The sequence below is a fragment of the Phalaenopsis equestris genome, unplaced genomic scaffold, assembly GCF_001263595.1.
Source record: "Phalaenopsis equestris unplaced genomic scaffold, ASM126359v1 Scaffold000938, whole genome shotgun sequence".
Taxonomy (NCBI): Eukaryota; Viridiplantae; Streptophyta; class Magnoliopsida; order Asparagales; family Orchidaceae; genus Phalaenopsis; species Phalaenopsis equestris.
In genome coordinates this window covers 831,842-846,213 of record NW_018165377.1, presented here as the reverse complement: position 1 = coordinate 846,213, position 14,372 = coordinate 831,842, and the positions used below count along the sequence as shown (strand labels likewise).

Here is a 14,372-nt window from a genome sequence, read left to right as displayed (position 1 = left end):
TTTCCCTAGGTAAATCCCGCCAAACTTTTCAAGTGGATTCGATTTTCGAAATCGGAGTTTATTCGTGTTTTATATGTGGTGTTTTATTCGTTTGGATGATTGCTGGAGCACTTTGATTCATTTATTGATCTGATAGTTAATAACAGAGGGATTGATGATATAATGACTTCGATAAGGATTGCTGGTGGAAGATATTGATGATTAGGTCTGGATTTGTTTCATGAATAACTTGCCTGATTGTAATTTTGGATGGCGATTTATTTAGAATTCTGATTTGTATTTAGGAAGTATTTGGAAAGTTGTTTTCCCAACTTTGAAAGAAGTTGGAGTAAAGTGCCAAAATAGTTCCAAGACTATTTACATGGGCGATTTTAGTTCCTGAAGTGTCAAAATAATTCCTGACTATTTTAAAATTGGGCTGTAATAGTCCTTTGTGGAGATTATTTCAACCTCAATTTAAAGAGTCTAGAAACTAGAACTAAAATGACTCCATATAAATTATTTTTGCACATTACTCAAAGAAGATGGATAGTGAGTACTGTATTTAGAAGAAAAGTTAGTTTAGAAAACATCAATTTGAGGTTTGCAAACGTACAAAACTCTATTTTTTTTGCTTTAAACCTTGTGTTTTTAGAATGGCATCAATGTGGTAAATTCCTATTTTCATGCTTGTCCTTTTTGCTGCCTGGACAGATAGATGTTGATGAGGTTAGGTAAGAGATGGGTAGAAAACATGTGTCCGTACTTATTCTGGTATGATTACTGGTAGATGATGTGATGTCTTTATCTGATCAGATTCTTCAAGTTGAAATGGATTCTTATGGGATTTCCCCAATTGGAATGGAATGTCTTAGAAAAAATAGCATGTGGAGCTTTTTGTTTCAGGTTTTTTACATTTGTGGGATGAAGTATCTATCAAAAAATGAGATTTATTCTCAGATTTAAGAACAAGTTTATCTTATGTTGGGCCCGGCTATGGCTGCCTTTAGTTGGTCTGCCTTGAATCAAGCAAGACATAGCTTAACAACTTTAATTTGAGTTTTATCCAACGAAACATTTATTTCATTTTGATTGATTTTTTTTTTTTCAAGATAAAGTTCTAATCCAACATGCATTCTTGCACTCATTTATACACGTTTTTGTATGTATATATTTGAACCTATGTACAGTTACATAAAAAGATGAATTTGTATACAATCATATATACATGAAGTACATTGTGATCTGATTTTGCGCTATCTCGGTTCAATTCAGGCTAGACTAAAGAGCCAAGTTTGTCTCATTAATTATAGTTAAAAGTTGATTTGATTTTTATTGATATTTAATTTCTTAGAATGATTTAGAAGAAAAAATTATAAATTATTAAGTGATTTTAAAATTTGATCTACTTTAAAAATAAGAGCATACAAAACTCTTAGGGAACTCTATTTTAAATTGTTGTTCTTTAATGTTGTTGAGCTTTAAATATGAGAAGTTTTTATATTTTAGAAATTTGGAGTTGCCATTATTTTGAATTTGAATTTTCTTGTTGTTTTAGAATTTTGATGTGACCCTTCTCTCTGAATGTGACATAATATACATGTCAATGTCATAAAATGACAATTGTCATGGAGTTAATGCATCGCGGCGCACACTTGACTCCATGCCATAGTGCGACACGACGGATCAAAATGGGATGTGCTATTTGCGCCATATATGGGCGATGGTTTGTGATACGTTGCCTCCATTACGCGCACTCAGTTGATTTAATAGATCCAAAATAAAAAATAATGTACATTCAATCAAATCTTATATATTTGTTTATTTAATACCTAAAATTTAATATTTATTGTAGAGCATATCACAAAAATTAATATTGTTTCTTCAAAGTGAAGTACACATTCTTCGTGAATATATTTTAATGTGATTATGATACAAAATGTTATATAAGTAACTATTAAATTTTAGCTTTTGAATATGTAAATACATAAGAATTTTTTGCATGTGCACGCTCCCACTCACACATACACACATATGTACATAAATGGGGCAAAATTTTGCTCACATGATGTCTTTTAATGATAGTGAGTTGGGGTGTAAATGAGTCGAGTTGAGTTCATGTCAGGCCTAACTCAAGCTTTGATCGTTTCTCAAAAATCAAGCTTGAGTCAAGCTCGAGCTCGAGTCGAGCTTAATTGGCGATACAAACAACAAACTCAAGAGCTCGAATGAAATTATCATGGGAGCTCATCAGAGAAGCCATCTAAGTTGAGTGATCTATGGTAGTAGAGAAGGATAAGTGCTTCAGGAGCTCACCTGAGAAGCCATCAATGTGATTGGAATTTTGCGAGTCGAGCTGACTCACAAGCCAACGAATTGAACCTTGATGACCTCGAGCTCGAGCTCGAGCTTGTTTAATAAACGCTCGTGACTCGATAAACTTGACTCGCGAGCTCATTAACGTGTTGAGCTCGAGCTGGCTCAACTCACTTATTCTTCAATAAATAGTTCTATTCGATTGATGACAATGATGATGAAAAATATGCTTTATAAGTTGATAATAAAGTATATAAGGAAATCAGCTTTTTTATTTTCTTACTTATGATGAAGATAATAATTTTTTTATCATCTTTTAATTACTTATGAAAATATTAAACTTATTAAAAAAATCATAATATTTTGAACTTTTACGTATTTGAGGTGATGAGCATTTCAATCTAAGTATTATAATTATTATTAGCATATCCGCATAAAATTTGCAGCAATAAGAGTCATCACAAGTCTGCTGGAGCAAGGGCCAGCCTCAACCCCTGCTTCTGCCTACGGTGACGAGTCCTTATTTTTGGTAGAGATTTGCTCCTACAAAGGTCTCTTTCCAGGCATTTCAATAAGAAGATCACAATTTGAGTACTGTTTCTTCTACTTTTAGTGTCTTAGATATAAAGCAAACTCTATTAGTACCACCCCTGTTTTTCATGCGTTGCAGTGCAGTATTTGCTCAAAACACTAATCTAATTTCAATTTTGTTTTTATTTTACAGTCCTCCACAGCTAAGTAAATTCACCTCTTTTTGAATTAATCTAATACTCATTACAACTTCTAAAGTACAAAAAGATGTATATTGTCTCAAAACTATGACTTCTTCTCCCTTCATCATCATTCATCACCACCTCATTTATTGTTTTGGTTGAAATTTACATATTTACTTTTCTCAAAACCCCTGTTGCCATGTTCTTCATAGATGGATGAGGAGTTCAGCAGCAAATGCACAAGCCAACTCAAGGCAGGTTCATGCCAGCCATGGGAACACTGAGGTGTTGAGCTTGAGGAATAGTGGCACGGGAAAGAGAGCCGGCGAGCTCACAAGGAGATCGTCGAAGACGGACATCTGCGCCGTGTGCCTGGATGGATTTAGAGTGCAGCAGAAGGTCATTTGGCTGCCTTGCGCTCACAGATACCATTCTAGCTGCGTCCTCCCCTGGCTTGCGGATCACTCTCATTGCCCATATTGTAGAACTGAAGTTCCTTCTTTGGAATTGCGTTCTAGTAGTGTTCTTTGACAACAAATGCCGGGAGGAACGGTATGATTCTGCTTGTTTATCTCCATGTCCATTTCTTCTCCTCTATTTCTGTTTTTAGATCTGAATTGTAGTTTAGTTTACTAAGATTTTTATGATTCTGTAAGTGATAGTGGGGCATGAGATTTTAGAGGGCTTTAAGGTATGTATTAATTTTAAGTTTGTTGTGTTTCTTTCTTGGTAATGAAATCGCATATTCCAGTTATGATTGGCTGAATTGAACTGTAGCTCTTCCCATGGATTTGTAAGTTCTTCTGAACGCATTGTTTTAATTCTGAGGGAAAGAAATCGCAAGAATCGACACAAATAAAGAAGAAAACACAAATTTAACGAGGTTCGGCAATTTGCCTATGTCCTGAGGAGCAAAGCTAAGGCTTTTCTTTCAATTCACGAAAAAGAGTACAATCCCGGTTACAATACATCGTTATATATATAACTCTGACGTACAATATATGATTACAAAATTACTTCTATATCATACCGTGGGGCCGTTGCACCGCAACCCACATAACAAAACTTCTCTCGATTAGACAGATGTTTCCGCTCCGCTGGTTCACTTCGTTCCGCTCCAGCATTTGTCCCTTATCTGGTATATGAGTCATACCTAACAAATTCTTTGTTTGGTTGCATCTTAGATTTACAGGAAATAGGATTTATCAAATCATATACATCCGGATTCATCCGATCCCTACTGTGATAGAAGAAATTGCGAGCGACGACAGAATAAATCCGCCACACAATCGAATTTATGAAATCTATATTACCGTCCTAGAAATGACAGAACACGAGAAATTCATGATTAAATCCAATTAATAATATGCTACCAAACTCCTGATTTTCAAATTGATTTAAGTCAATTTTTGGTGTTTTTGTTTAGCTCTTGGTCAAATATATGACATTTTTTTGCGACCTAAGCGGGTGGCTATATTCCTGTGACATAGAGAGTATTTAGATTGCTTGAAAAGCTGCCATTGATGACATTCTAGAGATAACTTAATGTTTACTCTATTTGGACTTCCACCCTTTCGCTAATGCCTCGCCGTGCAGCTTATTGTCACTTCAGAACTTAATTTTAACATTTATTTAATTTCACTAAAACAATTTTGGGCAACAGACATTGCTAGATATCTTTGATACAAACTCATTCCTTGAATATTCATAATTGGTATTTTAAGGCTATTGGCAACTCCAGAAATTGGGTGGGGGAGAAATAAATAGGAGAAACTTAGGGCGTGTTTGGTAGCACATTTTTAACAGGATTTAGTCTTGAATTTAACATGAATCCAGCCAAACACGAAGAAAACAAAAACTAAATCCAACTCTCCGTTAAACCAAATTTATTTTCATTTTATTTTCTCTACAACTGTTTCGTCTGCAAATTTTGATTTAATAAATACCACAGAGAGGCGGATTTAATGGATTTACGTTGTCTTTACTCGTGACCTTCGCTCCCGTTACGAGCTCACTGGAAATCCAGATTTGATAAATCCTACTTAACACAAATCCGACTCTTTATCACTATTTTTTTTGTTCCAATGTCTCCAAATGGTGTCATTTATAAAGATACATTGATTATCAATTTTATAAATATTAGTTTTCTAATTAATTAATTATTCAAGTTAAAAGTTTTCATTTTCTTAAAAGAAATTTTAAGACTATTATGAATATTATTATTAACTTAAAAATATAGTTAATATTAAGTAATTATTAATTATTAAATTGCCTTTTTATCAAACATTGAAACTGAAATGTTACATGCTTGTTTGTAACCATAAAATAAAAATTATGAAAAAAAAAATACTAAATATTTATTATCTTTATTAAAGCTTAAATAATTAACAAAATACATGATTAATTAGAAACTAATAGTTAATTAGTTCTTTATAGTAATTAGATTTTAGTTGAAATCCTTAGGCTACATTATATCTTGAAATCAATTGATGTATGAATAAATAATGATTTATCTAGTAATGCCGATAATAAATAATTATGATTAATAAGACTTTTAATTAGAAGAGTCCTGTTCTGTTATGTATGAGGTTTAAGATAATTTTGATTAGCTTATATTTAAATAATCTTTATTAAAAATAATTAATGTTTACTTACAAATTATGTCAATTTAACATGTTGATAAACTTAAAAAAAATATATTAGATGAATTTCTAGTTCATCTACACATACAAAAGATTGTAATTGAGTCGAGCCGAGTCAAGTAAGTTATAGATTAGAGTTGCATTAGTTAGAAGACTAAGTTTGTGTTTAGCATATGGTAATAGTATTTGTTTTCTTAATTCAAACGCAATCTTAACATCTCATATTAACAAATAACTTAATAAATTTAAATTAAGAAGCAAATGAATAAATCATTAAATAATATCCAATTACATGACTCCAATAATATATCAAAGACAAACATTCTTACAATCATATAACAAAATAAGTTATACTACGCTTGTCAAACTTTAATCAAGCTCTACGTTAAATCATACCAAAGGATTTTAATCTTCTAAATGCAGTGAAATCGTGAGAGTATCCGGACTTGGATTTAGAGGCTTTCACTTAGGGTTTGTTTGAGACGACTATAGTTTTTTCTTTGTAAATGTTGTTGTAAAGCAATGACGGGGAAAAGAGCTTCTTTAAAAACTGTGATGGAAATTATAAATATTTATATATATGTTATTTTAAGAAATGAGGACTTTTCTTGCAGCCACCATATTTTAACATGTTTAGTTGTGAAAAGCAACTTCATACTCCAATAATTTATAGAAAGCAACAAAAAAATAACTTTCTTAATTGAATTGTGACGTAAAACAGGCATAAAATTGTCCCAAATAGACTTTTATTATGTGTTGCCTCTTCATTAACAAACTTCAACATTGGTTATTCATTTAGTTTATTTCTTTCCCTTTACTTCTTTCCCTATTGAAGCTCATCTCAAGATTTACTCACATCTTTACAATGAGGCATTAAAAGTTGAATGTTGTCTTAGGTCACGCAGAAGGGCAAAATGGGAGATGATGAAGGATTGCATCTTACAGGAATTTATTAGTTAGGAAATTGAATGTTTATCTATAAAATGCTCATAATTAAAACTTCTCAATGATAGCCAAAATCATTCTCATATCTTATCATCATTATCAACGTGCCTCTTCATTAACAAACTCCATCATAGCTTATTCATTTAGTATATTTCTTTCTCCATTGACGCTCATCGCAAGATTACTCACATTTTTACGGTGAGGCTTTAAGAGTTGAATGTCTTCTTAGATTACACAAAAGGGCAGAATGGGAGAGCTATAGAGGCCAAAGTTGAGAGCTGCAATAATGTCTGTAGGCCATATAGGCCGGAGTTAGGAGCCGCTTAACTGTGAGTCATGTAAGCAATAGTTTGTCTTGTAAGCCGTGGTGGTGAACTGCAATAACTTCCATCACCCATATTAGCCAGAGTTTGAAGATGCAATAATATTCGTAGACCACAAAGGTTGGTGTTTCGATCTCCATGGGTTGTGATCCATGTAGGTCATAATTTGTTATGTGGTCATAGTGGGGAGCTATAAGAGTGTCAATTGGCTACTGAGGCCGTAGTTGGAAGTTGTGAGTAAAGAATTTTAGGATTCTAGAGAAACTTGAATTATCCTGAGTATGGCGGTCATAAGTTGTTGTCGTCGGGAGTCATTGACAGATCTTCTAATATCATGTTATTTGTTACCCCGTATTCGAGGGTATGTTTTTACATTGGATTCAAAGTGTGTCGTTACATTGTATTCGGGTTGTTTTATTACATCGTCTTCATGGTGTGTCGTTACACCGCAATGTACATCGTGACTCCGCAAGGTGCTTCATTGCAACATACTTCGTTACTCCATGAGGTCGACCAATGAAGACAAGCACGGGAAGTTCAAAGGTGGTCGACAGTGTCCAACGAGCAGTGGTTGATGGTGTTCGGCGAATGGTGGTCACCGAAAGTCGGTGGTTGTGGGGGCAGGAAGTGTTCATCAAGCCTTTTTTATGGTTCTATTTATAGAGTCTAAGTGACCTTACTGCACACAAGAAAGAAATTCGAACCACTTCATCAAATGACCTAGAGAGATTCCCATGATCGAATATTTTTTTTGTGGATACTTGTCTTAACTACATCAGAAATGAGTCAGTTTGGGCTTGTTGGGCTCGTCTTATTAAGACACTCAATTTATCGGATACTAAATAAATTAACTTATACTATTTATATGATAGTTCCTATGCGACGCAAGGAGATAGCGACATCATTGCTTATTATAGAAAACTCTCAATTTTAAATAATGATACAAAGTACAATTCATTCACGAAGCGGCGAAGGAAGGAGAGAGAAACATGACCAGAAAATTTTGGGGCCTATTAATCGCACCTCACCATCATTGTCAGCCGCCCACCGGTCTACAGTGTGGAATAGTCTAATGAAATCATTTTTGTAAAGGAGCAATATATACATAACATCTAATTCTTCTGGTATTTACATGTTTAATATTTAATTTTTATTTCCTATGTTTATATCATACAAATCTTTCATAAGTAAAATCTACTTTTGGTGGCATGTATGCAAAAGTTTAACTTTAGGTGTTTGATATGTAAATACATAAATGTTCAATGGTATGAATGTAGAAATTTTTTTTTATCAAATAAACATATATCAATTTTATTGGGTCTACATAGAGAATATGTGATCATGAATCTTGGGGAAAAACTGAGAGTCTTTTTAAGGGTAGATGCCAACTTGATAAATCAAACACAAAGTCAATTGTTACGAAGATGAGTATGTGACACGAATCGAGCGGCTCGCTCCGACACAAGACAAATGATCATTTGAGCCTAACACCTCGACACAACTAAGTTCGAGGAAGGATCTAATCTTCTGAACCTTATGAGTACACCAGGGGCGACCGACAACCATCACCCAATCATATTAAGGGCAGACTACTTTGTCAGATTACTATGATTCACTCTCTACCCAACAACATAATTTCATTCTGCTAGCCTAGCGACAACATAAATCAAATCATTTGATCCCTAACTGAACATTCGCTAACACTTCAACAATACAGTCAACGAACAGCATCTACCAAATCCAGTCGATCGACAAAGTTTGTCAAAGTCCTACCAAGCCCAGTTAGTCGAGCCAGAGAACGATAAGACCTTTAGCCCACAAGAGCGAAATACCCGGAATAACACTTAAGCAAAGAAATAAATATAACTTCATATATTATATTCTCTTTGTCTATAAATAGATGATCATTCCATGAATAAAATGTTGCACAATCTCCTCATTTTATTGTTCATTATTGTGCACGCTCCTCTCTCTCTTTCTTTTTCTCTATCTCTCATATTTTGTGTTCTATTCTTTAGGTGTGATTCACAAGACAAATCTAGATTCAACCTTCTAAAGAGTGTGATGAGTGTGGATCATGCCAACAATAAGAAGAGGAGCACTGCAATGAGAAGAAACTCATCCACCTAAGAAATATTGCAAAAATGGAGTGTGCTAGAAAGTTTGTCCAGCAACAAATGCAAGAGTTGAAGGACCAATGACGGATGAGTCAGATGATAAAGTCCATCCGAGAAGTAGTAGCCCAAGGAAAAGAGGAGAACCCTTGGGAGAAAGCGTCTGTCAGCCAAGAATGCGTTCTCTCAGAAAACTTCCAATTTTGAGCCGACATAGAAGATCAAAATCCTCTTGTTGGAGTCCTATAAATGACCACTGGAAGGGGAATCAGTTTTTCAGTCCCTTTCCATGTTGATCAAATCAAACCAGCCAGTAGAGCTAGACCACACATTTGGCTCCTCCTCGTTTGGGGCACGAAGCCCTTCCACTTCATCCAAGGGGAGGAAGGAGGCAAGATCTCTTAAGTCAATGACAAGGGCCTTCCTATATGGGTGAATCACTTCCCCATGGGACATTGGCTTGGGCTCATGGCTGGCCTCAAATTCAGCCTCTCTCAAAAGGAAATAGAGGACACCTAGCTGACCACTCCTCTTGTATTCAAGTTTATGAAGGGCTAGGCTTGCTTGTGTCACCTATTTGTTTTTCACCGGTACCTTCTCTCATATGTTGCTTGAAGCTAATATCCTTGGCTTTTTGAGAGAATCTTCACGACAGGTCCCCAAAGTTCTGCCACCTAGAAAATAAGGTTTAAGTTTTTTCTCAATAATGGTTAGCTTGCCAGTAGTAACATCCTGAATGACAAGGATGGTGTGAGACACAGAAAAAATGAATTTTGTACCTTCATTGTGTTCCTCTGTAGGGACAATCCCAAACTCTAGTTGACGGGTAGTGATAGCAATTTCAGGATGGTATGCCTTCACCTTCATTTTCTTCTCAACGGCCTTAATAGCAGTCACCATGTCCTGTCAAAGTTCGTCAGCCATCTCCTCAAAATTTTCCAGCCACAATACCTTGTTGGGTATTTTATAATCAAGGTATTGGAAGATCGACAACTACCGTCCTTCAATCATCTCACTATAGAGCTTGAGGCTACTCGGCAGCGTATTGATTTTCTTCTCATGGCTTCTCATAGGGAGGACATCAATGCCTCAGCCAACATAGCAGGAGCCAACCATGAAGCACATTTTTGGTCCTTCATTTTATTCTCTAAACCTAGTAAGCATAATTTTAACTTGACTAAAAACTACACATTTCTATTATGATCAAACTTGAAAATGAAGAAATGCATAAGGGGTCAATTGAACATGGGATTGAGAGGCGACAACAAAAGACCAAAAATACCCAATGGAGTTGGGCATCACTTGGCCTGGGATCACATCATACTGACTGAAAATTGTTGGGAACTTTTGGCAAAGCTGCAGTTGAAGATCATACTTGAATTGATCCCAATAAAATACTTGATCATTGTTGAATTGGCATGTTGCTGGCTCATCACTAATCACTTCTTAGAGCTTCATCGGTGAATCATAGGCACATGATTTTTTAAGGAGCCCCGCCAAATGTAAGTTCATAATGGATGCTTCACTCACTGATATCGAGCCAAAAAGCTCTAATAAAAACTTGGGAGCCATTGGGAGAGGAAAAATAAAATACTTAGAAAAATGTAGAAGGAATGAAACAGTCATGCAAGGATTTCAAAACCCTCTTATCTATTTATAGGATTGGGTGAGAAGATGAGTCGTCTAAGGGGTAAGAGCATCATTTGCCACTCTCAAAACCTTGCTATAGATCACGTCAGACATTTAAATCAAGATAAAAAATATAACTTTATTTCATAAAAAAATACAAATACAATTCAATAACTATTCTGAGAGTAAATACTTTACAAGACTGTCACTTGTACCTTCAGCCGAGACATGTCCTTATTGAAGCAAGATCTTGTGCAATACTTCTCCCATTAACTTAAATCTATCTACCCCATCTATTTCCTCTTGAGCATGAATATGGAGGACGCCTACAGAATGGCCATCAGTTTCGTGCAATGTGCAGCCATTTTTTCGTGAAATGCGGTCAACTCAACGTGGAGGGCTGCCATCTCTCCCTCAACCCACTCTGCCTTCTTGACTTGAGCTAGTAGTCTACTCATTTTTTTGCCATGTGGATTCTTGCCACCTGGGAAAAAGAGTCTTCCATCTCACACAATTGACACCCTCAATTATTCAGGGGTTATCTGACACCCATCGATTACCTCTCACAGGCCTCGCTTGGGCAACGCGGATGCCTAACACCTTCAGCCCGTTCGAAAGATGCATGCCATCAGACAGTCCTTGATCTACAGTCGTTGGGTTCACGATCTGATTAGTACATAACTTTGTTGAAAGTGAATCAATGATTTTGATGTTTGTGGTTGGATGGGTTACACCAGAAAATAAAATATACAAAGCAATTTCATAAAAGAAAAAAAATCAGCTAAGCAAGACCGAAATTTCTAATATCAATGATTCAATCCCACTCGGATACACTAAATGATACATCACCTTCACCAGCTTTCTCATGTATCATAGGTGGCAGCGACCGAGGGTCGGCAATTCTTTGCACCTCTAAGTTGTGCCAAAGCACCAACAAATTCTTCACCTGTACGGTTGATAGGTAAATTTCTTTCTTAGCAGGCGAGTACAATAGATCGATTGATGGGTCAAACGATTGACCTTCTTCATCATATCAAAATTTCTTTTACTAAAGATCACAGAGTGAGTCAGAAGATTCTACCTGATCCTCTTGATCAAGCCCCTTCCCGTTCTTGACAATAAAATTTTATCTTTCTGTTCGCACCCTTTAAGAGGAGATCTCATCTCCTCTCTCCGAAACCCTCGTGGTATACTGCCCTACTGTAAGGATCGACCACTAAAGTCTATTCTTGTATCTTCATGGTACTAGGAGCTCAAGCGCTCAGAAAGAAATGAAGAGAATATGAAAAGAGACAACCCTTCATGTCTTATTTTAAGGACATTCAAGGCACAAAAATTCAAAAAGTTCAATTATTGAATCATTGAATTATCATAAATTAAATTTATTTTTTACATTAAAAATTTCTTGTTTTTATCGCAACATGCATTTCAAAAGGCAAATGAATTAAAGAACTAAATATGTACACATAAAATATGTCAGCACGAATCTTGAGGAAGCTTAGACGATCCATGAAACGAAAAGAAATATCAAAGGGTTGACCACCACCAGAAGACTTGAGCGGGTCAGATGCCCAACGAGATGAAACAAACTTAAAAATCAATTGTTATGAAGATGAGTGTAAGCGGTTCACTCCAACAGAAGATAAATGATCATCTGAACCTAATACCTCAATGCAACGAAATTCGAGGAAGGATCCAATCTCCTGGGCCCTATGACTGCATCGCGGGTGACCATCAGTCACCCCCTCAACCTCCTCATATAAGGGCAGACTGCCTATCAAATTATTGTGATTTATCATCTACCCTTCAGTCTAGCTTTGTTCTACCAATGGGAGTTTTTCGACGAAGATCGAGGGTAGACTACCAGACTATACTAATCGATTAGTGAGACTTAGTCGATCAGATTAGTCATACCAACAACAGTTGCTCCCCAATTGAACACCCGCAGATGACCCTTGACTAGTAGATGACTAGACAACCGAAAAGGTTTATAGATTTAGCCTACCAACAACACAAATCGAGTCACTTGCTCCCCAACTGAACACCCATAGAGACTTCAATAGCAAGTCGACCAGTAACATCTACTAAATCCAATCATCTGACAAAGCTCACTGGAGTCCTACCAAGCTCAGTTAGTTGAACCAGAGAGCAGCAAGGCCCTCAGTTAGTTGAATCAGAGAGCAGCAGGACCCCATAAGAGCAAAATACCTAAAGTAACATGTACAACCCCCACTTAAGCATATGCATAAATGTGAATCACATATTATACCCACTTGTTTATAAATAGAGGATCATTACATGAATAAAAAAGGTTACAAATTCTCCTCGTGTAAATGTTCATTATTGTGCACTCTCTCTTTCTCTCTCTTCTGTCATACCCTCTATTGTTTGGGTGTGATTCACAGACAAATTAAAATTCAACATTTTGATTATTTAGGTTTAAACATATTCATCATTGACAGTAAAATTATAACAGGAAGTAAATTATATATATAAAAAAAACATAATATTAATATATGATAGGAGTTTCAAATTTTATTTGAACATTACTCAAAAATTAAAATTATAAAGCTTAAATTTTGTTATACATTATATTAAAACTTTGAATCTTAGTTAAACCACATTTGAATCAATGTTAAATCATGTTTGATGCCCTCGTCCCAACATCTTCCATATCTCTAACATTGTAAGAGTCTATGTCGATCAACTACAAAACTTTATAGCGGCAGTCTCTACATTCAAGTCATCAATTATTTAAGTTTAGCGGCATTATGATTTTGACTATTTAAATTTAATTGTATTCATTACCAACAATCATAGATTTTAATAGGAAGATTAGAAGAGAACTCTAAATTTTAAAAAAACCAACAAAATACAAACTTGTGATAGTGATTTTAAAATCGGTTTGAACCACATTGACATACTAAAATCCTAAACTTCAAACCACTTTAAACAATATATTACATGAATGTGTTTATTTAAAGCAAACTTGAATCTTATCAATCAAAGTTGCACAAATTGGTATATATAAAATTTGAACATAGTTTAAGCATTGTTCAAATAACATTTAAACATGATTCGACCAAAATATGAACCTGTGCAATTATAGTTTGAACTAGTAATATAGTTGTGACTCACTCTTCCATATCATCAATATTCTATTACAATTAATGCATTGCAATATGTTATTTTAGTCAATCTTATTGTGTTATAGCTATTACCATAACATTATGTTGTATCAATGTTATAATTTCTTATGTCGCAGATGTTGTAATTGCAATTTATTGTATTGTGTTATAGGCCATTTGAATCATGCTCAAGCTTAGTTTTGACCAAGTAAGACTTATGAGACATATAAGTCAATTTTTTCTTGCTAAAACATCAACATAAATGGAAAAAAAATATTACGTTCAGAGTCCGGATGTAAGTTTCGCTCGGACAACGGCTATGATCCACCGGAAGCTGCAGAGGAAAAAAATAAAAGATCTTCGATGAATCACAGTCGTTGTCCTGACGTAATATTTTTTTCTCGAAACGGGCCGCCTTGCATGATAATGGATCATAATTCTGCAAATTATATTCTCTAGACTTTGCATTTTTTTTAATATTGTTCTTATCTTGCAATTTAATCAATTTGGCTGAAAAAACAATAGTCCATGGTGTTGATTTTGGCGAACATTGCTGTCATGTCTCAATATATATATATATATA

At 35.1% G+C, this 14,372-nt stretch overlaps 1 protein-coding gene across 1 annotated transcript in view; it reads left to right on the top strand.

The window, feature by feature from the left end:
- Positions 1–3,539, top strand: part of LOC110032409 (RING finger protein 150-like) — a 3,892-nt gene extending 353 nt beyond the window's left edge. The window contains exons 2-4 of the mRNA XM_020736039.1: positions 694–713; positions 796–885; positions 3,221–3,539. Coding sequence (XP_020591698.1) covers positions 694–713; positions 796–885; positions 3,221–3,539 — 429 coding nt within the window. The remainder of the gene's footprint in view (positions 1–693; positions 714–795; positions 886–3,220) is intronic.
- Positions 3,540–14,372: the final 10,833 nt, after the last annotated feature.